This window comes from Platichthys flesus, chromosome 2, assembly GCF_949316205.1.
Source record: "Platichthys flesus chromosome 2, fPlaFle2.1, whole genome shotgun sequence".
NCBI lineage: Eukaryota > Metazoa > Chordata > Actinopteri > Pleuronectiformes > Pleuronectidae > Platichthys > Platichthys flesus.
The window spans coordinates 7,594,625-7,621,801 of record NC_084946.1 but is presented as its reverse complement, the minus strand read 5'-3'; the positions used below and the strand labels follow the sequence as shown (position 1 = coordinate 7,621,801).

At 42.1% G+C, this 27,177-nt stretch overlaps 3 protein-coding genes across 5 annotated transcripts; 2 read left to right on the top strand and 1 right to left on the bottom strand.

The window, feature by feature from the left end:
• On the top strand, window positions 1-12,866 carry grm6b (glutamate receptor, metabotropic 6b). The gene is given in 12 exon segments (XM_062395627.1): window positions 1-15; window positions 1,013-1,043; window positions 1,046-1,605; window positions 5,004-5,220; window positions 6,081-6,216; window positions 6,401-6,555; window positions 6,916-7,056; window positions 7,149-7,349; window positions 8,055-8,194; window positions 8,907-9,530; window positions 9,604-9,915; window positions 11,372-12,866. Coding segments are annotated over 12 exon segments (2,772 nt in total). The 3' UTR covers window positions 11,612-12,866.
• traip (TRAF-interacting protein) lies at window positions 12,842-19,170 on the bottom strand. 2 transcript variants are annotated; one of them, XM_062395663.1, is made up of 16 exons: window positions 18,990-19,170; window positions 17,575-17,706; window positions 17,429-17,486; window positions 16,901-16,987; window positions 16,686-16,725; window positions 16,477-16,604; window positions 16,280-16,374; window positions 15,860-15,973; window positions 15,000-15,087; window positions 14,818-14,907; window positions 14,645-14,733; window positions 14,387-14,542; window positions 14,219-14,258; window positions 14,026-14,130; window positions 13,885-13,935; window positions 12,842-13,306 (listed from the first exon to the last, which is right to left on the bottom strand). In XM_062395663.1, the coding sequence occupies exons 2-16, from the start codon at window positions 17,670-17,672 to the stop codon at window positions 13,199-13,201; spliced, it is 1,347 nt and encodes a 448-aa protein (XP_062251647.1). In that variant the 5' UTR covers window positions 17,673-17,706; window positions 18,990-19,170; the 3' UTR covers window positions 12,842-13,198. The 2 variants fall into 2 exon arrangements, with proteins under 2 accessions (XP_062251647.1, XP_062251640.1); XM_062395656.1 differs by lacking the exon at window positions 18,990-19,170 and adding an exon at window positions 17,901-18,288.
• On the top strand, window positions 18,586-27,177 carry mon1a (MON1 secretory trafficking family member A). 2 transcript variants are annotated; one of them, XM_062395638.1, is made up of 6 exons: window positions 18,586-18,699; window positions 19,213-19,367; window positions 23,116-23,499; window positions 24,159-24,924; window positions 25,045-25,192; window positions 26,127-27,177. In XM_062395638.1, the coding sequence occupies exons 2-6, from the start codon at window positions 19,244-19,246 to the stop codon at window positions 26,265-26,267; spliced, it is 1,563 nt and encodes a 520-aa protein (XP_062251622.1). In that variant the 5' UTR covers window positions 18,586-18,699; window positions 19,213-19,243; the 3' UTR covers window positions 26,268-27,177. The 2 variants fall into 2 exon arrangements, with proteins under 2 accessions (XP_062251622.1, XP_062251628.1); XM_062395644.1 differs by having other exon boundaries at window positions 18,609-18,699; window positions 19,189-19,367.

Genomic DNA, 27,177 nt, shown 5'->3' with positions numbered 1-27,177 from the left:
ATGAAGAATGGGCAGGTAAGAAGTCTCTTTATGTGAAGTAATTCCTCTACGTGCATAATGTCGGCAGTGTTTTTTCCAGAGGGAAGATTTTCCCTGCAACAGCTGTGGAATATGCAGCTTAGATTTTCTCATATTCAGATGATGCTCTTATGAATTTGGAGAATATTTTCTACTTATTATAATGAATTAAACTTCATGAGCCCAGTGTGAACATAGAAAGATGTAGCCTCGTATGAATGCACCTTAAATATGGATTGCCACTTAAACATATTACATATTTGGATGAATTTCTAAGATTTTAATAAAATTATCATTCAGATATTTCCGCATGTCTATATCCTGCCTGGAAACATTAGAAATATCCTCACCCTGTATATTCTGCTAAGCTCAGTTGATTACTGTGGATTTTGTCAGTGATCCTCATGCAGATATAATTAACCTGCTGCAGCTTTTGGAGCATGAAATGCTGTGAAGGTTCAGTTGATGTTTTCTCTTCTGCAACATTTATAGTGTTTTCCATCATTGGCTCTCAGCTCGCTGTGATAAAAGCCTCCATTATTAACTCTGTGGCATCCTTCACGCTGACCAAGATCACCTCCTCAGGCACACACACACATTTAGGTGTCTTATTTTTCATATTTTCTTATTTTTCCTAGCTCGGATTTAGTTCACTAATGTCAGATTACAGTTGCAACGTATAGAGATATGAGAGGTCCCACAGCATCTCTACACTCTTTTACCTTATAAAGGACCCCATTGGCGCCACAGAGCCATTGGCAGGTTTGCTCTTACAATATCATATTATGTATTTACGCATTGTGTAAACATGGGAGAATTGGGGAAAAAACATTCATGTGATGAAACTTTACAACTCGTCAGGGTAAACTTCAAGGAGATATTGATAAAAGTTGAAGTAGAATTCATTGCATGTTGTCAGTAAAACACAGACTAAGATATAGATTATGATGAAGATGAGTTGACCCTGAAGCCCCTCTGTGACTGTCCCCTGCAGGTGTCAAACGTAGAGGGAGTGGCCTGGTGCTGTCAGTACCTCTGCTGGTCATCATCATGACATCAGACGACCACTCTTCCCATCAGTGCTACTGGCTGGGTTCACTATGTGGACACAGGACGTGGAGTGGGCTGCTGTGGGTGCTGCTGCTGGGTACCATCCCCAGCTTGTGGGCTCAACAGGGCCCAACACCCCAGTCCATCAAAATCGAGGGCGACATCACCCTGGGCGGTCTGTTCCCGATTCATTCCCGAGGGCCTGCCGGGGTGCCCTGCGGGGAGGTTAAGAGAGAGAAGGGGATCCACCGACTGGAGGCCATGCTGTACGCCTTGGACCAGATCAACAGCGACCCAGACCTGCTGCCCAACATCACTCTGGGGGCCCGGATCCTGGACACCTGCTCAAGAGACACCTACGCCCTGGAGCAGTCTCTCACCTTTGTCCAGGCCCTCATCCAGAAAGACACCTCGGACGTTCGCTGCTCGAACGGAGAGCCCCCCATCATCCCCAAACCAGAGAGGGTGGTCGGGGTGATCGGGGCATCTGGCAGCGCGGTGTCCATCATGGTGGCCAATGTGCTCAGATTGTTCTCGGTGAGCCTTCTTTCAACATGTCTGATACACTTCCCCTTTTCATGAACCCAGTATTCCTCACTGAAGCCTTATTTTGAATCTAGTCACAGAGGAGGTGCACAAGTTCAGCTTTGGTTCACCTCATTTCAGGATCCCCCAGTGGCCTCAATATTTCTGAGTGATCTGATAATTAAAGGATTGTAAAAGAAAAAACATATTCATATTCTTATTTTTTCTTAAGCTCTGCTTGCTTTGCTTTTGAAGAATTTTAAAACCCTTCATATTGAATAATTTAGAAAAGTAAAAAGAAATATTGCATTTGGTGAAACTGCTAACAGCTCATATCCACACTAATGCCATTGGATCTGATTAGTGGCCGTAAAAGATTAAGAATCACTGAGTAGCAGCGGGGCATCAAGGGGAATTGTTTAAAAGTGGGTGCAACTATCAAAAATGTGTGTGTATAATATTGTGTATGATCAGTTCGAAACATGCTTTGGTGATTTCGGTGAACAGTTGAGCGCAGATAGATGACCGCAGCGGATTTATTGCTGCAGCAAGCAGAGTTTCACTTTTCTCTGAGTGAACTTATCTGTGATTGTTAAATTGGTTAAAAGGTAGAGGTGAACATGTACAAGGCTCTATTGATTTGACTGTACGTCCATTCTCAAACGATGAATGAGAACCTTGGCCGTCATTATTTTATTATTAATTAAGTGTTTCTGCAGCATGAACATGGTTAGGTTTCATTGCCGTGCAGCTACGAATGATACAAACCTAATTAGGAGAACTCCTCAAATTGAATAACATCATCTCATTCTGGTTGGACTGATAACACTGCACATCCCATCATGCTGCCGCTGCACAGACACGAGCGTCATTTAAAAAGATTGATTAATTTGGATGAGTTTCTGCACCGATGCCAGCTACATTTCATGGGCTTGTGAGTCCATTGTCGTGAGTGCGTGGCCTCTGCAGGCTGATCCATGTTCTGTGTTCGGTACACAGATCTTTCTTTAATAGATGATTGACCTCTGATAATTGATTACACTGCTCACAGCGATCACAGGACAATGAGTCTGCGTAAATCCCATATTATGTCATGTCCCTCGTCTCGCTGAAATAGTCGGACAGAAATCTGCCTGAAAACACACAATCAAATTGTCCAAACTTGTTTGAGATAAAAACGTATATCGACTTGCCAGGATGAGACTTGTTGCAGCGTTCTTCATATAAGGATGCTGCGTTGGGATTCAAGGAGGAGATACTTGCATACAGGGCAGATGTTAACTACAGAATTATAGATCCCAACCTCCGCTAAGCCCCTCTCAGCAGCTCAGGACCCTGGGCTGAAAATAGAGCATCAGGGAAGCGGGATGACATTGGTTCTAGGATAAAAGCAACTTGTGGCCGGTGTGGAGTAGATTTAGCTAAATGGTGTGTTTCCTCCTACTGTCCATATGTGCTTCTCTCCGGACTGCGGATGCCTCTTCACTGACGGTCGCTGAACGTTGAGCAGCTGCTCTGAAGCAGAGCGGGAGAAGCTTCAGCATCCATCACTGACACTGTTATTACTCTGGCTTCGCAATAAGTGAGCAGAACCTCTGCGCTAGTATTATTCAATATGTACCCTTAAATGTATCTTAATTAATCAATTTTGTGTCTTTATTTTTACATATGTTAACTTATTCAATATGAGGACTAAACTTCCTTTTAAAAAGATTTTTTTTAATTAAAAATCACTGTTGAAATTATTAAATAGCAATAAGTCTATTGAAAAATTATAAATCAATTAAAATGTGAAGATTTTAGAATTTTGTCTGTTTTACATCAAATTGAATATGCACTTTTTATTTTATTTTCTTAATAGAGATTTTACAGCATTATTGATGCATGCATTTATTCAAAGAAGGCAAATAGATTTACTGAGAATAAAATATGTTTATTAGTTGCAATTTCTTATTTTCGCTTTAAATTTGAGTAATTCACTGTTTCAATGCATTGCAATATTTAACTTTCCAGTTATAATAACACAGATTTTACAGTTAAATCTAATTTTCTCAAACAGTTTGTTGTGAAATATTGACAATAAATTACTAAAAATAGCTGTTGATTCAGCTTTCCTGAACCTGAAATACGTAAAAGTACATGCATGTAAAATCCATGCTGGTCACAATCTCTTTATTTGCTCCCTTGCAGAAGATTGTTTTAGTGTTCAGTACATTATGTGCGTTATGTCAGTGTTGAACTCCGTTGTCATGTCCCTGGCTCGGCTCCACAAACACCCTGAACAGCTTCACTCACTTACTGAGTGTGAGTAGATATCAGCAGGACCGGACTGCAACGGGATACTTCCTGTGTTACTGATACGGCTCATTGATTTTAGTGAGTGAATCGGTGCAGATGCTTCTGAGGGATTAATTTGGAGAGGATTATGTGTCGTCTTGTTGAGAACAAATTTGTATGCAAATATTTGAGTCACTTCTCTGAGGCCGACTTTTACCAACGCTGTTGTCTTGTGTCTCTTGGTGCATGTGTCGGTCACTTATACAGCTGTGGTAGAGCTCTGAGTCGGAGAGAGTTCCCCTCTGGCTGAAGATGTGCTCTGCAACCTGGAGAAGGTCTAGTGAATTTGATCTTGATGGGGTTGAAACAGAGCATCAAATTTAAGCTGCACGTAGCAATCAGAATTAAATATATTGTATGGCTTACAGCTGAGAAATACTAACCTTTTTCTAGTCGCTTGATCTCTGTCTCTCCCTCTGTGCTTAACGTAATTTGGCTAAAACCCTTTTAATCCTTCCAGATAATCTGTGAAATGGTTCTCTCGCTCCTCTCTCCTTCTCCCTTCGCTACCCCTTGTGTCTACCTTTTTCTCCTCATCCCCTCCAGAGGGCCCAACGTTAAGCCATGCCTGTGGAACCGGCATTAACAGGGTCAGGGTTGAGACTGTCGACATAAACTGTGTCATTAAAGAAGTAGCACACCAGTAAATTAATCTTCTCATCCATTTTTTCCCTCCAAACAAATGCTTTTACAGCCGCGGCTCCTACCATCTGTATTTCACCGTGGCGCTGGTTATATTCTCAGCACAAACAAGCACTGTGAAGTTGACTCAGTTCTGAGAATTACTGAGAACGCAGGCTGTTCGAGAGATGATCTCTCTATGATAGTCCAATTTGGGGATTTTAATGCACTCTGACTTGTCGGCATTAATGGGGAAGATCTCCATTTAGACACTGCTGAGGTTTTGTCTGTGAATATGTGGTGCATCATCCTCTGACACGGTCCACTGCTTCCTCTTGTCATTCCTTTTACCTTTGAATTCACTATTGGCCTAATAATCAGCGCTGCTCATGTTTTCCACTTGACCCGACTCTTTCACCACCGATCACCACTGACCCATCTCTGTGTCTCAGATCCCCCAGATCAGCTACGCATCCACGGCTCCGGAGCTGAGCGACAAAAGCCGATACGAGTTCTTCTCCCGCGTGGTGCCACCTGATTCCTACCAGGCCCAGGCCATGGTGGACATCGTCAAAGCCATGGGCTGGAACTACGTCTCCACGTTGGCCTCCGAGGGCAACTACGGAGAGAGTGGTGTAGATGCCTTCCTCCAGATATCCAGAGAAGCAGGTTGTGTATCTAGTTGCTCTGACAATGAGGGATTATGTGTACCATGTGTATCAATAACTATCAATGTAGAACAGTTCACTACTGTACCTGCATGTTGTCTTTAGTCGCTACATTAATACGGTAGAGCCGTATCATTGGGCCAGGCAGCAATATCTCAGAAACTACTGGTAGGATTGGTGTAGAGTTCTGTACAGACATTCATGGTCCCCAGAGGATAAATCTTGGTCATCTCCTTATCTTTGCTCTTTGATTTCAGTTATATGCTTTAATATGAATGAATTAAATGCAACTCAATTTGATGCAATTTCCCTCTTAGAATTAGTTATAGTAATTAAATTAACACTTTAATTTAGGTTCATCTAACGCAATTATCTGAAATCATCCTCAAAAATCTCAATAAGAATATTAAAATAAACCTTTAGCTTCAAGCACCACTGTGCCATAGAGATCTCACAAAGCCACTTGACTGGCATTAGACACAATAAGATTATCAATAATGAATCCATAACTTATTTTCCTGGTATAGATAAATGACAATTGCATGCTGTCTATTCTGTAAGGCTGTAGTTGAGCAGGCTAACATTTCCGGACATAATAATGTTGCTGACGCTCAGTAGGTATAATGTTGGACCATGTGTTCAGCATCTTAGATCAGCATGTTAATGTACTAAGATTGACTATCAGACTTCATCTGCATCTCCCTCTTTCATTAAAACCTAAAATATGTTTATTCAATATCACCATAGCACTTATCATTCTTTTGGTAATCAGTAGCTTTTGTGAACATAATTGTTTTGTTGGGCGGTGAGAAAACAGGAATGTGCAGAAAAACCCATATATTTCTGATGTGTCTGTTACAGGTGGGGTGTGCATTGCACAGTCCATAAAGATTCCCAGAGAACCCAGATTTGGGGAGTTCGACAAAATCATCAAGAGACTGATGGAAACCTCTAACGCTCGTGGGGTGATAATCTTTGCCAACGAGGATGACATCAAGTGAGTCAAGCTCTGTCGCACACTGTCTTAGACAAAGGAAATCAGACAGACAGATCAAATGTGCACAAGAGGACTTTGATATGTGGCTGCCAGGTCTACTTTTTTGATAATGAGTACACTTGGATCTTAGCAGAGGAGTAAAATGGAAAATGTGTGTAAAGAAGTGTTTTCTGTCTTCCTCCAGGCGGGTATTGCAGGCTGCCAAAATAGCCAACCTGACAGGACACTTTCTGTTCGTCGGCTCTGACAGTTGGGGGGCCAAAAGCTCCCCGATCCAAGAACTGGAGGAGGTGGCAGAGGGCGCTGTCACCATCCTTCCAAAAAGAGCCTCTATCGATGGTAAGGCAACTTGATAAAATAATAATAATAAAACCAAATTTTTTAATCTAACTCAAACCAGCGAGATGCAATTGGAATATCTGTGACAGATGACGTTGATGGATCAGTCTAATACCAGTGCAACAAATAAAGGAAATGACTGATAGATATGATATGTGAAGGATAGTGCCACTTTCACTCTTGCTCTAAAGATTGATCTGTCACCATATTTCATTTAGCAAAATTTTGATTTTTTTTCTCTCATTTAAGCACAGTACGATTATTGATACGCTACCATATCAGTCAGTGAGCTGTTATTTCGAAGGATGTGCAGCATTATCAGTGAAACACAAACAGACTCTGGTTTGTGAAACACTTCAGGCTTTGACCAGTACTTCAGTACGAGATCCCTGGAAAACAACAGGAGAAACATCTGGTTTGCAGAATTCTGGGAGGATGACTTCAAGTGCAAACTAACTCGGCCCGGTATAAAATATGAACCTGGTAGAAGAAAATGTACAGGTATGATACAAACACACATGGAAGACTTTGAATATTTCAATAGTTTAAGTGTGAACAAGTTTTCCTTGTGTGACACTTTGACCGTCTGCCAGGGGAGGAAAGAATCAGTGAAGACTCTCAGTACGAACAGGAGGGCAAGGTGCAGTTTGTGATTGATGCTGTGTACGCCATGGCCCACGCTTTACACAGCATGCACCTAGACCTCTGCCCTGGCTACATGGGTGTCTGCGAGAAGATGGACCCTGTGGAAGGACAAATGCTCCTTCAATACATTCACGCTGTCAGCTTCAACGGTGAGCTTTCTGCATTCATTTTGTGATTTTTCTCCATTCCCGACAAACATGATGATCTGTGTTGGCCAAACCTTTGCTTTTCCACTGCTGCTCTTTCGCTCGCTGCAGACAGTTTCAAAAGCGACACATTTTAAAAAGAAAACAGTGGAACAGAGGTCAGCTCAAAGACGGGGGCTTTGAGATGTTTCTACTAATGTACCTTGCTACAGAACACAGCGCATTTCTTCAAAGCACATCCCCTCCCTAGGGCTGCCTCCTCGCTCTTTGCTTTACACAAGGCTCCTGCTTTTCATCCTCCTCTTTCATAAAAAAAAAAGAAAAAGTCACAGTTAGGCAAAGAAAAAAAGTGTTCTATTAGAGCATCCTATTTACTGCTCTCCTCTTGCTGAATGACCTTGGCTTGTATGGAAGATTTTCTGATTGAGCGCCTGCAGGGACCTGAGAGGAACATTCAATCACGTTAGGGCAACAGAGCAGAGTGCACTGAAAGACTCTATGCATGGAGGAGAGTCTTCACTAAAGAGCATCCTGCACTCAGTTTTCACATGATTGCACCGGTTTGAGGAGAGCAAACCCAAGAAGTGTTCAGCGCTGTGTTGAGTGGGTCCTGCTGTTTATCCAGCTTAGAGAACTTGGATCTCTTCTGACTCCGTGTATTGCTGTATTGGTTGGGCAAAGGTCATTAAAACTGTCTTTATCAAACAGGCAGCGCAGGAACTGGAGTCATGTTCAATGAGAATGGAGACGCTCCCGGTCGGTACGACATCTTCCAGTACCAACTGTCTAATGTCAGCAACCCCGGCTACAAGGATATTGGTCAATGGACAAACCACCTCCGACTCAATGTAATCATTTTCTTTAGTCCATTTGAGTTCAACTTGAACTTATTGTTGAAGAGACTTTTCTATTTTTTTATTTTATTTGGTATGTATGTATTTACTTTCTTGAGACAGTAGAATGAGATTTATGCCATGCTAAATGTCTTCAGGCTAACTATGTAGCTAGAGCTAGCAGTCGGTTAGTTTAGCTTGCCATAAATACTTAAAACAGGTCTGTCCAGAAGTAACGAAATCTTCCTACCAACACTTCTAACGCTCTTGAAATAACATGGTGTGAGTTAGTGTATAATGCGAACAAAATAATGATTGTGTTGAGGATAATGTACCAGACTTTATCTTGGCTGGACAATGGACCTTCCTGAAATTAAGAGTCTGGGTAGCCTTTTTCCATCCAGTGTTTATGCAAAGCAAAGATGGCTCTAGCTACATAGTTTGCATATGTACACATTTGGAGTACTGATCCTCTCAGATCTTAGTAAGAAGGCAAAGAAGTGCATTTCCCAAAATCTAAAAGACATAGTATGGCACATAATCACCTGGAATACTACAGAATTTGGTTTTTATAACATCATTAGAAGTTTACAGGTTCTAATTGACAGATTTAATTTGAATTGTTTCCCAAATGTCAAACTGTTCCTGTAAAGTCACTGATTTAGCAGAAGTTTTTAGCCTTTTTGTTCACTTCAAACAAATGAATGCATGTTTGCATCCACTCCAGGCTGAGGAGATGCAGTGGTCAGGTGGTGACCGCAAGATCCCAGAGTCAGTGTGCAGTTTCCCCTGCGAGTCTGGTGAGAGGAAGAAAATGGTGAAGGGCGTTCCCTGCTGCTGGCACTGCGAGTTCTGCGATGGCTATCAGTACCTTCTGGATGAGTTCTCCTGTGACATGTGCCCGTTTGACATGAGGCCCTTCAAGAACCGCACTGGGTGCCGGGACACACCCATTATCAAGCTGGAGTGGAGCTCTCCCTGGGCCATCATCCCAGTCTTCCTGGCCATCATGGGCATCCTGGCCACCACCGGATGCATTGTGACCTTCATACGCTTTAACGACACGCCTATTGTGCGGGCCTCGGGCAGAGAGCTCAGCTACGTGTTGCTGACAGGCATCTTCCTCATCTACCTCATCACCTTCCTCATGATAGCTGAGCCCAGTACGGCGGTGTGCGCTTTCCGCAGGCTGCTGTTGGGGCTTGGCATGTGCATCAGCTATTCTGCCATGCTCACCAAGACCAACCGGATTTACCGCATCTTCGAACAGGGCAAGAAGTCGGTCACTCCTCCGAAATTCATCAGCCCCGGCTCTCAGCTAATTATCACCTTTATACTCATCTCAGTACAAGTAAGTGGGCTTATCTCACGGTACAGAGAGAACCAACATCTTTTGTAGCTATCTAACACTCCTTTCTCTGCAGTTACTTGGCGTGTTCATCTGGTTCGGTGTGATGCCCCCCCACACCATCATCGACTACGAGGAGCAGAAGCCTCCAAACCCAGAGTTCGCCCGAGGAGTCCTGAAGTGTGACATGTCCGACCTGTCCCTCATCCTATGTCTGAGCTACAGTATCGTACTGATGATCACCTGCACGGTGTATGCCATTAAGAGCAGAGGAGTTCCTGAGACATTCAATGAGGCTAAGCCCATTGGCTTCACCATGTACACGACCTGCATCGTCTGGCTGGCTTTCGTTCCCATCTTCTTTGGGACAGCACAGTCGACTGAGAAGGTGGGAAATTCAACATTTTCACAGGCATCACTGGTTCTGTTGCTGTAATTTACCCAGATTATAAAGTATAATCTCAGCTGTACTGGCTTGTTCTTCAGTTTCAAACTTAGGCCTAGCTCTTTGCCTTGACCTGAAAGTGTTTGTGATTATGGGAAGTTTGAACATCTACGCTTGAAAGGAAGCATCTGCTGATGAATAAGACAAACTGAAAGTAAAGCTCAAGCAAATGAATCCCTCTGAAATTGGAGATTGTTGGCCGTCGTATCATATTTGGCTCCTGCTGTACTCACAGGACATCCCGCTTCCACTTTACTTAAGAATTTAAAGTAGCTATTGGGCTATTTTCTGCCATCACTAAGTATGAGTCTGTTGGGGGAATATTAGAAAAATAGAGTTACGCTTTGACTAATAGAGAACTGTATTATGAATCAGTCAGGCAGAAACAATTAAGGCCTGAGGTGCTTTCAAAGTCTTTTCACCGCCTCAAAATGGATGTGAAGTGAATTAAGAAAAAGAAGGAGAGGAGAAGAAAGGAGGTCAGAAGAGCTCAGGGACAAAAGGGACCCTTCGTAGACCAATTCAGCCATCCCATTCAATTAATCATTACATAGAAAAAGAGCTAAATATAAACTCTAACTTTTGTCTGGCTCGTGAAAACAGCAGCTCTTTTGCTCCCATCATGTGTGGGCCCACGTAGAGGAGAAGGTGATTTACCTGCTCCGTGTCTGCATTTTCATATTGAGGAACCATTCACTGATTCTGAGCAGGTCTCTTGTGTTGCCTCGGGCAAAGCTCATAAATTCAGTCCATCTACCCCATTAATCACCAGGGCGCCTTTTAAAAACCGAGAGGTCAATGAGAATGAGCGACAGAAAGCAAGGCGATTAAAGAAATTTTAATGTGCGGACATCAGCCAGAGAGATACCAGGATGTGCTGCTTCGGCTGAGGATACTGAACAATTTATGACTTATTTATGGCACAAATATATCTTATTTATGGCATGTATGGCTTGATTTATTTATGACCTGTACAGTTTGCTTGAATAATGAGTTCATAATTTATGGGAGGCAGATCTCAGGAGAACTCACTTCTCATTATTACAGTTGGATTTTCTCGCAATAGGAGGAAGAGCAGTGAGGAGAAGACGTGGTCAAAGCCCATAAATAGAGCCTCCTTTCCTCACTACATATACCAGGTCATAAATCATTCATCAGTGGAAAAACACTGCCTCCTGTGCTTTGAGATAAAAAATCATGAAGACAGCTTCACGACAAGCTATGAGACAACCATAAAGTGTGTTTTATTCAAGCTGCATAATGACGAGAATCAATTATTAACTGCACACCAATGAATGGTTGAAGTCATTGGCCGGAAATGATTGATAGTATGTCCGGTTGTAATAACCAAGGGTGGGTGCTCGGAACGTTCCTCTGACCTGCCGTGTTTCTGCCGCAGATGTTCATCCAGACCACCACACTGACGGTGTCCATGAGCCTGAGCGCCACCGTGTCCCTGGGCATGCTCTACATCCCCAAGGTGTACGTCATCATCTTCCACCCGGAGCAGAACGTCCAGAAGAGAAAGCGCAGCTTCAAAGCCGTGGTGCAAGCGGCCACCGTGTCCACGCACCTGTCCCAGAAGTCCAACGACAAACCGAACGGAGAGTCCAAGATCGTGCCGGACAGGTCCCAGTGAGACAAAGACAACACGGGTCCGTGTTTCGTCATCTCCCGCAACAGGCCTACAATGTACTGGTTGATGAAAAAATCTGCGTCTACTCCTGTTGGCTCGATTCATCCGTTCTTCTCCCCGCAGCTATGGCTAGAAACACCATCAAAATAAGTTCTTGTTGTCTTTTCACACTTAGATTCCTCAGAACTACTGAAACTGGAATGAAGCATAAAAGGAAACAGAAACACTCACTCTGAGAATTGACCACTTTTTAGTCAACATTACACGAGCGCTTAATTGTAACTCTACTTGGAAAATGCTGTCTCGGATAAAAGAAGTTGAGCTTAAACAGCGACCTCTGACCTACAGGAAGATGTACGTGTGTGGAGAAGTGTTGTTTGTCCTCTCTAAAAGCACTGCATGGATTGTGTGTTTTATGTTAATGTTTTTGAAAGATTTTTTTTTGGGGGGGGGGGGGGGAGGGGGTTCTTCTGATAGCACTGGAAGTGAGTAGCTTCTAAAATGCACCATCACATCCTTTAACTATTTCTGATTAGCTGCTGTCAGAGGTTAGAATTCATCACTGGATTCAAACCTGTGGCGGATCTATTCAATATCCAATCTCCAGCACAACAGTGTACGTTTACGATCATTAAGGCACAAGTTGTTAACAGGATATTTATCTTCAGGTACTAATACTTTTCCACAGAGGAAAACAATGATTGGCATTTCCCCATATTCTCAAGCAAAGCTGATCAGGCAGTTTGTGTGGCAGGATGCCACTCACAGACAAGCTGCTGTTGTGTTCATGCATGGGAACCTTGTCAGAAAGCTTCACTGCATCGGTTGTATTTGATTTTGTACCATGAAAGCTTTTCTAAATTCTCACTTCTGCAAACATTTTAATACATTTAGCATGAGGTAATTCCTAAAATCGACCAGTCCTTTTATCTACCCATTTATATTTTGCGGTGTTCCTTCTGTTACTTGATTACAATGTACAACTCAGGTTTTTACTGAAGGTGTTTTGACAAACATTTGTCTCGAGGAATACCCTCTGTTCTGGTGCAGCCGTTTCAACTACAGCCAGCACCATGCGCAGGTCATTTCCCCTCATGGTGCAGGACTGGGATTTATGTCCTCATGTGAGAAAACACTGTTTGTACTGCCCTCTGCAGGAGCGCACACCTCAGTGAACTGTTTGTGAATAAAAGCACAGCCAAGAGAGAATTGTTTGTAGACCCCACACAAACCTTAATTAAAAAAATATTGTTTATTATTTTTGTTTTCATCCGGCACTACCTTTAACAACAAAAAAAAAAACTACATTATATGTTGGAGTTCATGGAGACAGTTTAAATAAGTCTGAAAAAGTAATAAATCATTTTTCAGACGTCAGTATAGAGATGTGTGATGATCGGGGACAAGTACTGTTCTACTGACTTTTGAATGGTCCAAAAATAAGTTAGTCTCTGAGGCACAGACATACAACTACAAAAACAGGCTCAAAGAAGCCTCAAGTCTTGACATAGAAAATTCAGACTAACACACAATACATCTGTGCCAGAGCAGGACCAGGAAGTTGTCCGGGAGGGAAGGAGAAGCTTGCGCTCACTGCAGGAAGCTGTCCAGGGTCAGGCACGTTTCAATCCTGGGCAGAGGCCTGGTCACCTTTTTCCTTTTACCTTTCATCAGAGGGCGGATCTCTGATAGAGGAGACTGGAGTGGAGTGGATGGTTAAGGAACGATGCGGACATGTTAAAAGCAGTTATTTTTTTCTGATCTGCCTTTCACTTTATCTGTTACTGTTCTCTGGCAACCTTAAATCTCCTCAGCTAGAATAACACAAATTAATTTATATTAAAATGGAGCAACATTATAATTTATGTGTTATTTGCCAGCTGACACATCAGATATAAACCTCAATTACAATCTTCGACATCTCCAAAGGGAAATATCTGACTCTTGAGCTGCTAAATCTACAATCAGGTTTAAGCAGCTAGTTGCAACATCATCAGTTTGCTGCTTGATAGATAGATAAAGACTTTATTGAACCTGAGGGAAATTTAAGTGAGATTTCATTCGCTGCTGAGCAGCTTAAGTAGTTAACCTAAAAGTAAACCTAAAACAACACGGTATAAAAGATACCTAGAGCGGCTTTTAATTTGTGTTGAATGATAGATTAACTGCACTTCATAAACACCGTTTAAAAAGCTATACTCTCTAATCAGGGGTTATTTCAAATAGAGGAACAGCCATTAAAACACAAATAATTTACAAGACAGAAAGCAGGATACAGCTTGGATGAATTTAGTACGTCCTCCTAATCCATCATAACCAGTTTTCACCTGAAATGAGAAATGGTGTCTTTAGTCAAACCACTAAAAGAACATATTTCATATTAGAACATTTTCAGCAGAGGGCTGTGTTGTACATACAACTCCAGGCTTCCTCTGAGGGTCCAACATGCTGCCAAAGGTTTTCTTTCTAAACAGGAGGGAGTTCCTCATAAAGAGATCCATGGATGCATCCTCATGTTGAGCCTGAGTTACAGAAAAGTATATATTAATGTCACAAAAATATATACTAGATTTTAAAATGGACCTTGTTAAGACACTTTCAAAAAAGTACCTTTGTTGAAGTTAAACTTTTCTCCTTGTGTCTGGACATCCTGAAAAAAAAAAAAAAAAAAAAAAGGTTTTACAGACAGTTTTAGTTTAGAAAACACACAACTCACTCACTTCAGCTTCCACAACCTCCTCAGAACAGAGAAACACACATGAGTCACAAAAGACTTACACTGGAGGGTCAAGACGCATCTTCTTAGACGGGACCTGCGACGGCCTCTTGGCAACATCATCTGGTGTAGACACGTCATAGGTCATATTGAGGTCAATGTCATCGCAATCTGCAGGCTGGTGAAGGCGGGGCTGCCTCAGCTCCATAGGGGCCGGGCTGAAAGGTAAAGTCATCAACACAATCACACATGGCTTTGCTTTCATGAAAACTCATGACAACTGTTAGGGGATGTCAGTCCAGTGTGTGCGCGACACGCACCTTTCGAAGACGAGCCGACTCAGGGTTTCGTTTGTCCGGGTCGGCGTGCTCAGAGTCTTCTGAAGAAACTCCACCTTCTTCCTCAGACTCTAGAGAGAGACACATGTCGATTTATTAACAAAGATTTTATTTTTTATTAACAAAAAAACTGAAGAATGGGCATGTTTGCTTACAGAGATCTCTTTGTCTGCATTTGACAGTTCATTCTGCAGAGACTCCATGTCCTTCTTGGACTGATTCATCCCCACTGAGGCTTTTTGTAACTGAAATCATACAGAAGAAAAAACATTAGAAATGTAAGGTTTAATGTCGCTTCCTCTGGATGCTGATTGGTCACTCACTCAAATCAATTTACCTTGCAGTTGGAGGAGAGCACTTCTCTCTTTAGCTTCTCGCACATGTCATTTGAAGACTTCAGGCTTCCTTTTAGATTATCATACTCTCTGAAAAGGAACGGGAGCAGATTAATGTACAGAGAATGATGACAGGGGAAAGTGCATTAATTAAGACTAAAGTGATGAATTGTAAACGACAAGCTGTAACTTCGGCCCGACCCAGTACTGGCATCAACATCGATCCTGAGAGAAGCGATCACAAGTGGTAAGAAAGTATCACACTTGGTATTTAAATGTGGCCTGAATGCGTCTCCTGTGGTCACTTGTGATCGATCTCACTTCACCGCTCTATAGGCACATACAAATATACGTCATGTGCTCACGTAGAACGAATGTTTTTATCCAGTCAGGATTTACAGATGTGTTCAATGTCACTGTGTGTCTTGTATGTGTCAGTGCAAGCGAGAGACAGGAGTCAGGAGGGACTGAATATTGTGCAGTTGCTGTCAAGAAATATTCTTTAATAATTTTAGAAAAGTATCAGTCATTATGTGTTTGTCAGTGTTTATATTGTGTCTGTGGCCACAGATAAATCACACAAGCTCAAAAATGCGTTAGATTCCTTGTAAAAGTGTAGTAGGTCAGAGGACGTCAGGTGTGTAGTCGGTCCTTCATAAGTGGTCCAGGATGGATTCGTGTTCACAGCAAGAAGAATGTAGCCCTGTGTGTCCCAATGTGGTCTGAGTGATGTGACCTCAGAACAGGTGCATTCAGACCTGAACTTAGCGCTGACCACTTGTGATCGGATCACTCAGGCAGATGTTGATAAAAGGTTTGAAATGGGTTTTAGTGACTTCATAGACACAATTGGACTATTTACTTCTTGAGTGAGATGCAGTAGATTGAGAGCTGCTCCATTGCTGCATGGCTGACACCCATATCCGTGATCATGGACTCCACCTCTGTTCTCTGACCCTGTAACAACACATCAAGGCTGAGGGACAAAATGGCAGTGTTAGTTTCCAGTATTCAGGGACTTTCTTATAGAATGAAAGAAGAGACAGTTCTTTGCAAAGGATGCTCACTGAAATCTTTTCTTGCTTATATATATATATATATATATATATATATATATTCAATTGAATAATATATATATATATACATATATATATATGTATCTGTATATTCAATTGAATAATAATAATGATTTTACAATATTGAATGTTCAAGACAATTAAAACATTTTCACACAGGTCAATGATTATTAAAATATGGCCCTAGACGATGTGACTGCAGACACCTTTCAAAAGTTTTCATCTTGGTTCTGAGTCTGCGGATCTCGTCCTTGGCAGCCTGAATATCATTCTGCTGTGTCTCCAGGTAAGTCATCTGCTTCTGTAAGAGACCAAAACATAATACAGATTAAATAATCAGATCATGAGACAGCATCAGTCAGTATAGAGAATGAATTTGAACTAGGAAGAACAGACGGCGTACTCTCAGTGCAGAGCAGAGCATGTCCTTCTCCATTATCTCTTTCTTCGTGCTGTCCAGGTCTCTCCTGTGCTTGTCAACGGTGTCCTTCAAGCTGTCCATCACCTTCTGTTTGTCCCGCCAGTCTCGCTCTACAAATTGAGCAGACAGATTAACTACTACCTTACACTCAAAATGATCAGGTGCCATCATGGTATAGCTTAGTTTCTTACCTTTAGAGCTTAAAAGCACCTTAACTCGATCCAGCTCATTCTAAGGACGGGAGAGAGACAATGAGATGACATCCAGATGATGTGACGGCAAAATCTGAAAATCTATGGCCTCGGTCTGTATATCTATGTGTCTCTGCAAACTTTCTCTCACATTATTTGTTGGTAAATAGCATTGATTCCACTGGTATAGTGTTTGGTTGTTGTGAATTGGGTACCTGCAAGCTTTCTGGGTCTGCGCCCGGGGCCCCCTCCTCTCCACCAACATCAAAGAACAGCTTGCTGATAATGTGTCTGGTGCTGACCTGCACACACACACACACACAGAACAACAGCACAGAGATGTAAGCATTTCTTTTTTCCGGCAAATAGGAGGAGTGTGGGTTAGTGGTAGCTCACCGATTTCTAGAAGATGATGTCACATTAACGATATTACTTTTCTCCCTTATAGTATGTTGTTATTAGGGATGTTTTGTATACATAAATGTAGATACTTCAAAAACAAACCTAGTTTTAACGTCTGGAAAAAAGTGTTAGATAACCCAAATGTGTCAGACACAAAAACGCTCTTAAGATGCTTTCATTACTACATACGTTTTATTTGTATTTGTTGTTCTTTTAAGTGCGTTGTTGTTATTTATTTGTGCTTTCCTTTTTTGGCTTAACCTGAGAAATAATTATTTGATGAAGAAAACATAAACGTGGCTCATTTGTTAGTACTTGTAATTTACTTTAAGTTACTGTACCTGTTTCCTGCATTGTGGACATGTTTTGGTCGGGGCTATCTGAAACCACTGGAGGAGACTGAGGAAACACAGGACAGGTAAAAGTGAGCCGCGGTTGAAATGTGTCAGAGAAGCTGATGTGCTGTTGAACATTTGACTGTTTGTACCATTCATAGTGGAAAGTGTGTCCGCAGTGGATGGCAGCTACATCTCTGGAGTGATCGAAGAAATCGGAGCAGATAGTACACAGTGCTCGGATAGGCATCTTAAAGTAGCAAGGGTCGGTATCTGTATTGACTCTACAGAAAGAAAGTTAAATAAACAATAGAGTAGACAAGCAAAACAAATCCACGTATCCTTTCCACACATGTGTTCGTAATATGAAATAAACTCACTGGGCTACACATGCAACGATATCGTTACACAACACGCGAATGTCCCGTTAGCTTAGAGTAATGGCCACTTTAACCCTATCAGTCGTCACCATACTCACCAAACGAAGATGTTAATATGCTGCACGGTCCTTCGTTGTGGAGAGAAACATCCTACACGTATCTGTCGAATGCCATTCCAATGTTTAACCCAGTTCAAGTTGTGCTATGAGGCCGAAGCTAACCAGCTAGCTTGAACAAACACAATACGATCTTCCGTATCCGCGCCGTACGTTTAAACACAAGCCCCGCCCCTGACTTCTTCGTCTGTGTTTTTTTTTTGTGGCTCTGCAAGAAGCTGCGTTCAGGCGCAGCCACAAATCCTCCGACATATCAGCTTCTACATACCCAGTTGTTTTTCAAATGACACTGCGAGGACAGTAAAGTGAAAGCAAAACTTGTATTTCTAATCATTACAGTTTCATTGGGGACATTTATGAACAAAATGATATCCACTTTTTTAAGATACATTTTCCATCTCAAACATTTACATTAAGTGTGAGGAAGTATACGGCAAAGAAAAATCCCTTTAAGCAAGCTTTCAGGTAATGAACAAGCTTAGTGGATTGATGAAGACTAACGCACCACCAGCATCAAATAAGGAACTTAGTTTAATCTAACAGCACATGAAAGATGAAAATACCTTTAGAATGTTTTTTTTATTTAATTCCAACCAAATGAGCTCGTTTATTCCTCGCTCGAAAGGCATCTTCTGGAAGAGAACTTCATATCCCACAATTCCTCCTTCCGACCTAATGTTGACTAGCTAGTGTAGTGCTTCAGTCTTGTGTATGTGCTAGTTAGCTAGCTGCGCTAACGTGGAGCTCCCCAACCTCATGTAGACAGAACCGGAAATGAAAGGTAAACACTTTACAATAATTTTATCAGGAGTTCCGTGTGAAGACGAGGATGACAGCTAGCTTCACAGCTTTAGATACTGTTGATTATGTGCTACAGTTGGCATTTATAGTGGCTGTTTCTAAAGTTCTGTATCTGCATGGCCGACGTGTCTGAGACTGAAGGGAGTGAAACAAGGATCGTTATATGATTTATAAAAAGACAGAGGGTGTAAACATGAAATCAAAAAGCGTGAAGTACAAAAGATGTCGATGTGAAGGAGAAACAGTTTCACTCTCACAGGAAGCTCTTACCTTTACTGGTTTAGTTTCTAAGCGGACACTAGTAAAGAGACTCATCAGCTTCAGTTCTGCAACTTGTCTGAAAATACAGTGTATTAGTGCTGTGGACCATCAAACTTTGAATTATTCACGCCTCTTAACAGCACCATACAACCAGTTTGACCTTGAATCCCAGTCTCAGTCGTGAAGTTGTTGACCTTTGATCCCACAGCTCTCGATCTGTCTGTCCTGCCAGGTGTGTGTCTCTGCCGTAAGCAGCAGCAGTGATGGATGGTGAAGCCCCGAGGGCGAGAGCATCCTGGGAGAATGGCTCCCTGGCTCCTGTGGACCGCCTCCGCACTGAGAGGGCGGACAGCCCCACTCCAGGTCTGGTGGAAGGAACTGAACCAGGTGAGGCGGCCCTGTTGTCTCCCACTTGCAGACACTTTCCACCTTCATTTGCAGCACCAAGCAAATCCCAGCAGATCCACTAGATTTTTAAGATCGAACAAATTAACACCAGATAAATAGCTAATTTTATATGGGGAAATACAGCTTGAAACAGCAGTTAAAAGAACATTGAATCAAAGAAAGAAACTTACCTATACATTCCACATTCTCCCATACATTACACAATCAAATACTTTTGTGTGTATATGCATGTGCAATATATATGTACATGTGTGTATAACACATGTATAATCTTACAAGTTCTTCTGTTCTGCTTTTAAAGCCCATCATGCACAGCAATTTATGATCTGAGTTGATGTGAGCTCATGTGATGCTCTGTACTGTGTCCAGCCTCTTGAGGTGCCTGCTTGTATATTAACATCCATATACTGTGGTGGTGACTGTGGTGGTGATAGTTAATTGTGTGGTTATGAATCTCAGCCAGTGGAGGCTGTAGGTTCTGGGTGCTGTGGTGTTTGTTCCCGAGTCTAATGGCGGATGGCAGAGAAGAGCCCTCCCAAGCACTTAATGGCTGGTTGAGTCTGTGGCTGAACGTGTACAGAGGAGTTCCCTCTCGTTCTCTTCTCTCCCGCTGCTTCCTCTTTGTGGTGGAGCTGGCCTTCCTCACCTGCTTGTTGGGCGCAGAGCGTTTCAACAATACTGACACCTCTTTAGGTGCCCTGTGAGAGGTGGACATGCAGTTTGCAAGTGACAAAACTAACATTTGACGAGTTCATAATAAAAGCTAATATGCGTAAATTGATTTATAGGAGATGACATCAGCGACTAGTGAACACACATTCTAGCTTTCCGAATTAATTTTTGGTCCGACTTGAGACGGCCTTCACGATAATTTCCCCAGTCAGTGTGAATGCATATTCTGTATTTTCCTGCAGAGGGCCTCAGTGGTGTCCAGTTTGTTGTTGAGTTGCAGCCGCCCTAGAAACTTGTCTCCACTCTCACGCCTAATGAAGCAGCACGGTGTCCTCTTGTTTTACTGAATGTCCACAACAAGCTTTTTGTCAGATTTTCCAATATTGAGATGAAAGTGGCTGCTTTTGCACTATCCTTCGGAGTTTTCCATTAACTTTCTGTAAACCAAGTCATCCGAGCACCTCTGTACGGCACACAGAGGCAGAATTCAGAGGAGTAGAGGGCGAAGAAAAACGTCCCTTGTCCCTTGATTTGAGGCTTGTTGTTGTGGAAACAGTGAACCTTCTCAACAACATTCTCCTCATCAGAGAACCGGAAACTCTCAGTGTCATCTCCCATGTCTTTCTGAAACAGCCCCTGGTAACTTGTCCTTAAACACTCCCATCAGGGCCTCCCCCCCCCACATCACTGCTGCAAAACTGCTGCAGGTGATAGACTCTCCTGCTAACGTTTTGAGGAAGTAGACCACCTTTATTGTTTCAGGTCTGTGTGGATGTCTTGACTTGGAAAAGCAAAGGAATGAAATAAATAGTTTCATGTCATTTCTTTTGAGGTTTCATGCCATTTTATGGCTCATCCCTCATGGGATTATATCACAAGACATCCAATATGTGTACAGTACACAAGTGTAACGTTTACACTATGCCAGTGTCCTTCTGAGGGAGCTGATCATGCATCAGTCCATGGATAAGATCCACCGTCATAAACCCTCAGTTATTACTCTTCTGCAAAGTGTCATTGATGCAAAACTAAAACTAAAGAATTGATGGCACTACACTCTAAAATGTAACATCTGTGATTGTTGCTTGAATCCACAATGATTTACAAAAAAAAAAGAAATGAACAGAAGATCTTTTCAGTGGTCGATGTCTGCAGTTATGTTTTTTTGTGTCATTACAAGAGCGTGCATGCTTACAGTATGAGAGTAATCAACTTCCCTCATGGTGGTGAATGGTATTCAACAAGTAGACATCCTGCTGACCAATAGTTGCTAGGCAACAAATGGGTGTATAAACCACAATGACTTGTTTTTAATCTCATGATAAAAAGAAGTGTCCAAAAAGCTGTCCATTTTGCTTTGTTACAACCAAGCAAAAGTAGGGTCAGTACTGGATGTGCGAGACAGAGAGAGAGACAGTATGATTATACACATTCTGTTTGTGTAAGGAATGTCACTCAAATGTCACTCAAACAGCCATATTGTCGTGAGTTTCAGGTCAGTGGTCTTGGATAAACTCTGGAATTTTTTACCTAGGTTGCTGATGACGGAAACGTTGTATCGATTCTTTGTATGTCTTGAACATGTTAAGAAATTGACCATTTTAAGAAATGGTCAATTTATTTATTGACCATTTTAAGAAATGGTCAATTTATTGTCAATTAAGAAATTGACAATAAAGCTACTTTATCTTTATCTGATGTTTTCTGCTGAAACAACCTAAAAATGTGTGTCGTGAAAAGCCAACATCGAAGGTTTTTTAAGAGTTGAATACCTTCCCTCACCATTCATCTGAACAAGAGATAAAAATGCAGGAAACATTAAAAAAAGTATACATTTTTGAACAGAGTTGAATATAAGCATAAAGGTCTTGAAGCAATTGAGCATTTTGATGGTTGAAATCTTCTTCTGAAATGCTCGATCAAAAGGAGAAACTACATCACAGTGAGAATATTGAGATAATGATGTGTATTTCAAATGAACATGTTTGGTTATTTTTCTCTTTCACTAGGTTTTAAGATCTTAAACAAGTCTGCCCAATTTCATATCATTCTTTTTTTGTTGCGGCAGAAATGTTCTTTCTTCCTATCAGATATTCAGATACTGAGCAAGTCTTTGAAAACCAAATAGTCACAAGTCAATGAGGAGACAAAATACTGATCAGATTCCCAGGGCTGTCGATTTTAAGAATCAGTTTTTTAAAGCTTCTTCATACCAACAATCAGCTCGTCTTCTCGCAATCTCTTGCAAGAGCTGTGATATTAGACGTCTACTGACTGACGTCTGAAGAGGGAGGTTGGTGTTCTTTGTAACAGCCTGTCGGCAGCAGCTCTCTTCTGTCTTATCCAGTGCCAACAAATCCAACTCTGACAGGAGAATGGTGTAACATTTTCTGTGTTTGCACTTTTCAATCTGGACATGAATAGGACATTTAAGGCCAAGTTATCTTACTTTCTATCACAGTGGTTATATTCTTCTCTTTTTCTAAATTAAATGAGTCATGACCAGGTGTCATTCATTTCTTCGGGCTATTGTGGCTGACTCTGGACGGGTGGTTACAGTTAGTGTAAAAAAAACAACTACCAAATGTACCTCTTAAACTCTACTGTTTTAGTTTCATAGTATACAATAGTATCTTTCAAAGCAAAACAAGGCACACATAAGATTTCACATGCTTTATCAGACAGGCCAACAGTTTCTCAGGTGTTTTGGTGTGGTGATCTCAGTTGAGGTGGGGCAATTATTTGCCAGTCCAACCAGTTATTGTTCTCTTCTTACTGCCGCCAAGGATGTTATGTTTGTAGTGTATTTGTTTGTTAGTCAGCAGTATTATGCAAGAACTACTGGACAGAAACCAAAACCTGATAGAAGGATGTGGTATGGGTCAGGGAAGTTTTTACGTTTAAGAGCTTTTCTCGGAAAAGGCCAAAAGATAAGAAGCACAAAAAACTTCCTCCAACAGACCTTTGGTTTTATATGCTTAATAGTTCATTCATTTTATATCCATGCATCATACTGACAGACACTTGACGGACTTTTATCACTACATCGATGCAGGTGCCGGTCAAAAGAGTGCAATGTTCGTCCACGCACAGTCGTTCGAGGACCTGAATGCAGAGGTTGAGAAGGAAGCTCGCAGGGATGATGAAGTTGACAGATCTGAAGGAGAGCATGCAGAGGAGGAGCTCAAGGTGCTGGTGCGGGAAGAAAACATAGAGGAGCCACCCAACTCTCCATTGGATAGCAGGTCTAAGGAGGAGGATGTTTCAAGTGAGGCGTGGAGGAGCCACAGAAAACACGTGTTTGTGCTGAGCGAGGCTGGAAAGCCGATCTACACCCGCTACGGCACAGAGGAGGCTCTGTCCAGCACCGTTGGGGTGATGATAGCCCTTGTGTCCTTCGTAGAAGCTGAGAAGAACATCATCCGCTCAATCCATGCAGGTCAGAATATAGGCTACATCCGTACTACTATGTTTTCATTTGAAAATCGATCTAAAACAAATCCCTGTCCACATGAGTGTTTTGGTTCCGGATCAGTTCTAGTCCTCGTTCATACTAAGACGTCTGAAAGCGCATATCCCGTACACTGAGCACGCCTCCTACACATGTAGGCATTTGTATTATTGTAAAATGCTGAATTTAACTTCACAACAGCTGTTAGCTGAGACAAACAGGTACGCAACGCTTGTTACTGATTATCTACGTTGCGTTCTACACTGGTAATACGGGATTGTTTTCTTCTCGAAGGGGTCAGATAGGAGCGTGGTGAAACAGCGAAGGCTACGTCTTGACCAAAACAACCCAATCAGCAAGCGGTTGTAAGTGTCTACGTCATTGTTTTCAAACATCTCTGTTTCTGCCCATCCAGACTAACTACTAATGTAGTTTTCAAACTAAAACGAGGCCAGCAGCATTTCTAAACATCTGCGGTTTAGCAGCTCTAACTCCGAAATAGTGTGGACGCCATCCGTAACCGTAGCCGAGTTGATGTGTTTTCAAAGGAAAGCGTAGTAGTGTGATTGTAGCCTTTGTCATATGGAAAGTTTCATATGTAAAATAAATAGGTCTGAAATGCATTTAATGAAATCTGTTTGTGTCAGATGGCTGTAAAGTGGTTTTCCTCAGCAAGAGTCCCCTGGTCCTGGTGGGCGTGTATCGGACATGCCAGTCAGACAAGGAGCTGCTGCGGGAGCTGCAGTACATCTATTACCAGATCGTCAGCCTGCTCACGCTCACTCAGCTCAACCACATCTTCCAGCACAAGCAGAACTACGACCTGCGCCGCCTGCTGGCTGGCTCCGAGTATCTCACTGACAACCTGCTGCTTCGGCTGGACAGGGACCCCGGCCTGCTGCTCAGCGCTGTGACCTGCCTGCCTCTGGCCACCTCCGCCAGGGATGTGGTGTCATCGAGCCTGCAGGCCGCCAAAGCCACCAACCTAGTTTTCTCCATCCTGCTGGCGGGCGACCAGCTGGTTACGCTGATAAGAAAAAAGGACCAGTTCCTGCACCACATAGACTTGCACCTGGTCTTCAACCTAGTCGGCTCCTCCTCCTCCTTCCGGGAGGGTGAAGGCTGGACGCCCATCTGTCTGCCAAAGTTTAACACTGCTGGATTTTTCCACGCTCACATTTCCTACCTGGAGCCTGCATCCCAGCTCTGCCTCATCTTGGTGTCAACAGAAAGAGAGGACTTTTTTAATATGTCTGACTGCAAGAAGCGGTTCCTGGAGAGGTTAAGTAAGCGCAGTGCCTACCAGGCTCTGAAGGAGGCGCTTAAATCTCCCAGTTATTCTGTGGCACAAGTTGGCATCCCAGAGCTCAGGCACTTCCTGTACAAATCAAAGAGTTCGGGGCTGTACACCAGGTGGGTAGAATGTCTGTGGAATTCATTTAATGGTGAAACTTCTGTTTGAGTTGAAATCTGTATGAGTGCAAATTTTCAGCTGTTGCCCTTAATGCTATACTCTTCCTCCTCTTCCTCTAGTCCAGAGTTTCCTGTGATGTACCAGTCTGATGAAGAACAGGAAAGGTTGATGGGTTTGTACCAGGACCTTCACAGCTGCTTGCATCATCCAACCAGACCACTCTCTTACTTCTACCGCTGTGGTGAAACTGAGAACCTGCTGGCATGGGTAAGACATTGTGACATGTGATGTTTTTTCTGTTTGTCAAAACTCTTTTCCAAGACACTGTGCACAGATTTTCTTCCAAATCTCACATTTCACATGATTTGACATTACGAAACCCACTGGCATTTATCAGAGAAATTCAACGTTGTGTATCCTCATCATATACTTATCATTAAATTAGGTAATTATCAAAGAGCAGCTTTCAGATATGCACAACCTCCGGAGTTTCCCCGTGTGAATGCAGTTCTCCGAGTGAGAGCATGCAAAGTTTCCGCCGTCTTTATCCGCCTGGCTGCCAAGTACAGAGTCCGCCCAAAGTCCACAGGAGCCGATGTGTGAACACAGCAGGATATGAAGAAAAAAATAAAACAAAGAGAAAGATATCTAAGGATGAAAAAGCGGTGCCACACCAACAGAAGACACCGCCAAAGATGTCAGGACAGTTTGCGATGATAAGAGGCGACGCCCGTCTCAAATCAACATCACGTGATCTCCACAGCATATTTAATATGTGACATCCTGCCTCTGCATGCTGCACCACCCGTCACCCCACCCTCCTCCAGAGACTTCTGTGTTCTAAAAAAATATGAGCATGAGAATTTCCCACTGCTTTGTTGTTGTGTGAGGCAAACTCAAGAAAAAGTCTGGACCAAATCATTGAAGATGATTCGAAAAGAAATCAAAGAAATTTAATTTTTCCCCCTTTTTACCACGTGATTTATACCTATTATTTTTGCAATATTACTGTTATAATGTTCAACTATACGCTGAATATGCTTGATCAGAACAGAACTTTGTATATGTAAAATAAAATGCAACAGGCTAGTTTTCCTTTTTGTGTTTTTTTACATGCTGAAACTGAGCCAAAGCAATCCTCAGTTCTGCATTTGAATGGCTTTATGAAGCCCTAAGTCTTTTCCTGTTGTCTTCTGTGCAGGTGACGAGCGGCTTCGAGCTCTACCTCTGCTTCAGTCCACTGGGGACCAAGGCCCTGGCGGTGTCTGCCGTCACCAAACTGCTGAAGTGGATCAGGAAGGAAGAGGATCGCCTCTTCATTCTTACTCCCCTCACTTACTGAGCCCCTTTGCTGCCGACTGACCTCCTGCACGGCAAAGCTCTGAACGCTGAACGGCCCGGTGCTAACAACAACTGTGGATGAAGCAGAAGTAGTCCAGTATCCACATACTGTGTGATTGTCAAAGTAATTCATCTCTGGTTACTGTGTTCCTCAGATGGAATTCACAGGCTATGTAGATTGTGTAATGGAGATAAATTAAAGCTGTATTTTAGCTAGCTAGATTTTTATACATTTTGATTTGGATCGTGACAACAGATGAAAGTAGCCTCAGCATCATCAAATAGTTTCATAAATTATTATTTTTCTGGAACAGACCTATTTTGCCACTCAGGTTTTTAAAGATATTAACTCTTAAAAATAAAAAAATTAAATTTGCATTACCAATAGGTGCAGTACAATGTATTATTACAGGACATTTTGTTCAAATATGGTCGATAACATTCCTGTTTTTTCTGTGTTTTCACTCTACATGATGATTAATCACTTTAAAGCCCATTGTCATTTTAACCTCTATGCACTTTCTTTATGCAAAAAGCACTCTTAGGAAATGTGTTCATGAGCCTGTAACTTGTTTTACTGCTGTCATTTTGTTTCAATTAATATGTCAGTGTAATTTGAATCTGTCCAGTGGCCATTTGCATTTTTCCGTAAGGTTTAAGAAATTTATCATAGACGTTTTGTGTGGTTTGTAATTTTATTCTGCTTATATGTTCAATCATGATGCGTCATATTTTATGGACTCTGCTTTAGAAATCTAGCATTGCCACATCTGCCTCCTTGAATCATGCCTTAACTAATGTTCATTGTCAATATAAGGTTGTAACAGATCAGGCTTATTGCTGCTGCACATCTCAGTGAGGATGATTATATTATTAAATTAATGATATGTAATAAAACAGACTCCTGATCA

Bases quoted from the DNA above. Each gene is read 5' to 3' on its own strand.
- traip (XM_062395663.1), bottom strand. From the start codon at position 17,672: ATGCCTATCCGAGCACTGTGTACTATCTGCTCCGATTTCTTCGATCAC. The intron at 14,734-14,817 runs GTAAGCAAACAT...GTCTCTCTCTAG, and splicing joins ATGCAGACAAAGAGATCTCT to AGTCTGAGGAAGAAGGTGGA. The intron at 14,131-14,218 runs GTACTTTTTTGA...TCTGTAACTCAG, and splicing joins AAAGTTTAACTTCAACAAAG to GCTCAACATGAGGATGCATC.
- mon1a (XM_062395638.1), top strand. From the start codon at position 19,244: ATGGATGGTGAAGCCCCGAGGGCGAGAGCATCCTGGGAGAATGGCTCC. The intron at 23,500-24,158 runs GTCAGAATATAG...TGTTTGTGTCAG, and splicing joins CATCCGCTCAATCCATGCAG to ATGGCTGTAAAGTGGTTTTC. The intron at 24,925-25,044 runs GTGGGTAGAATG...CTCTTCCTCTAG, and splicing joins AGTTCGGGGCTGTACACCAG to TCCAGAGTTTCCTGTGATGT.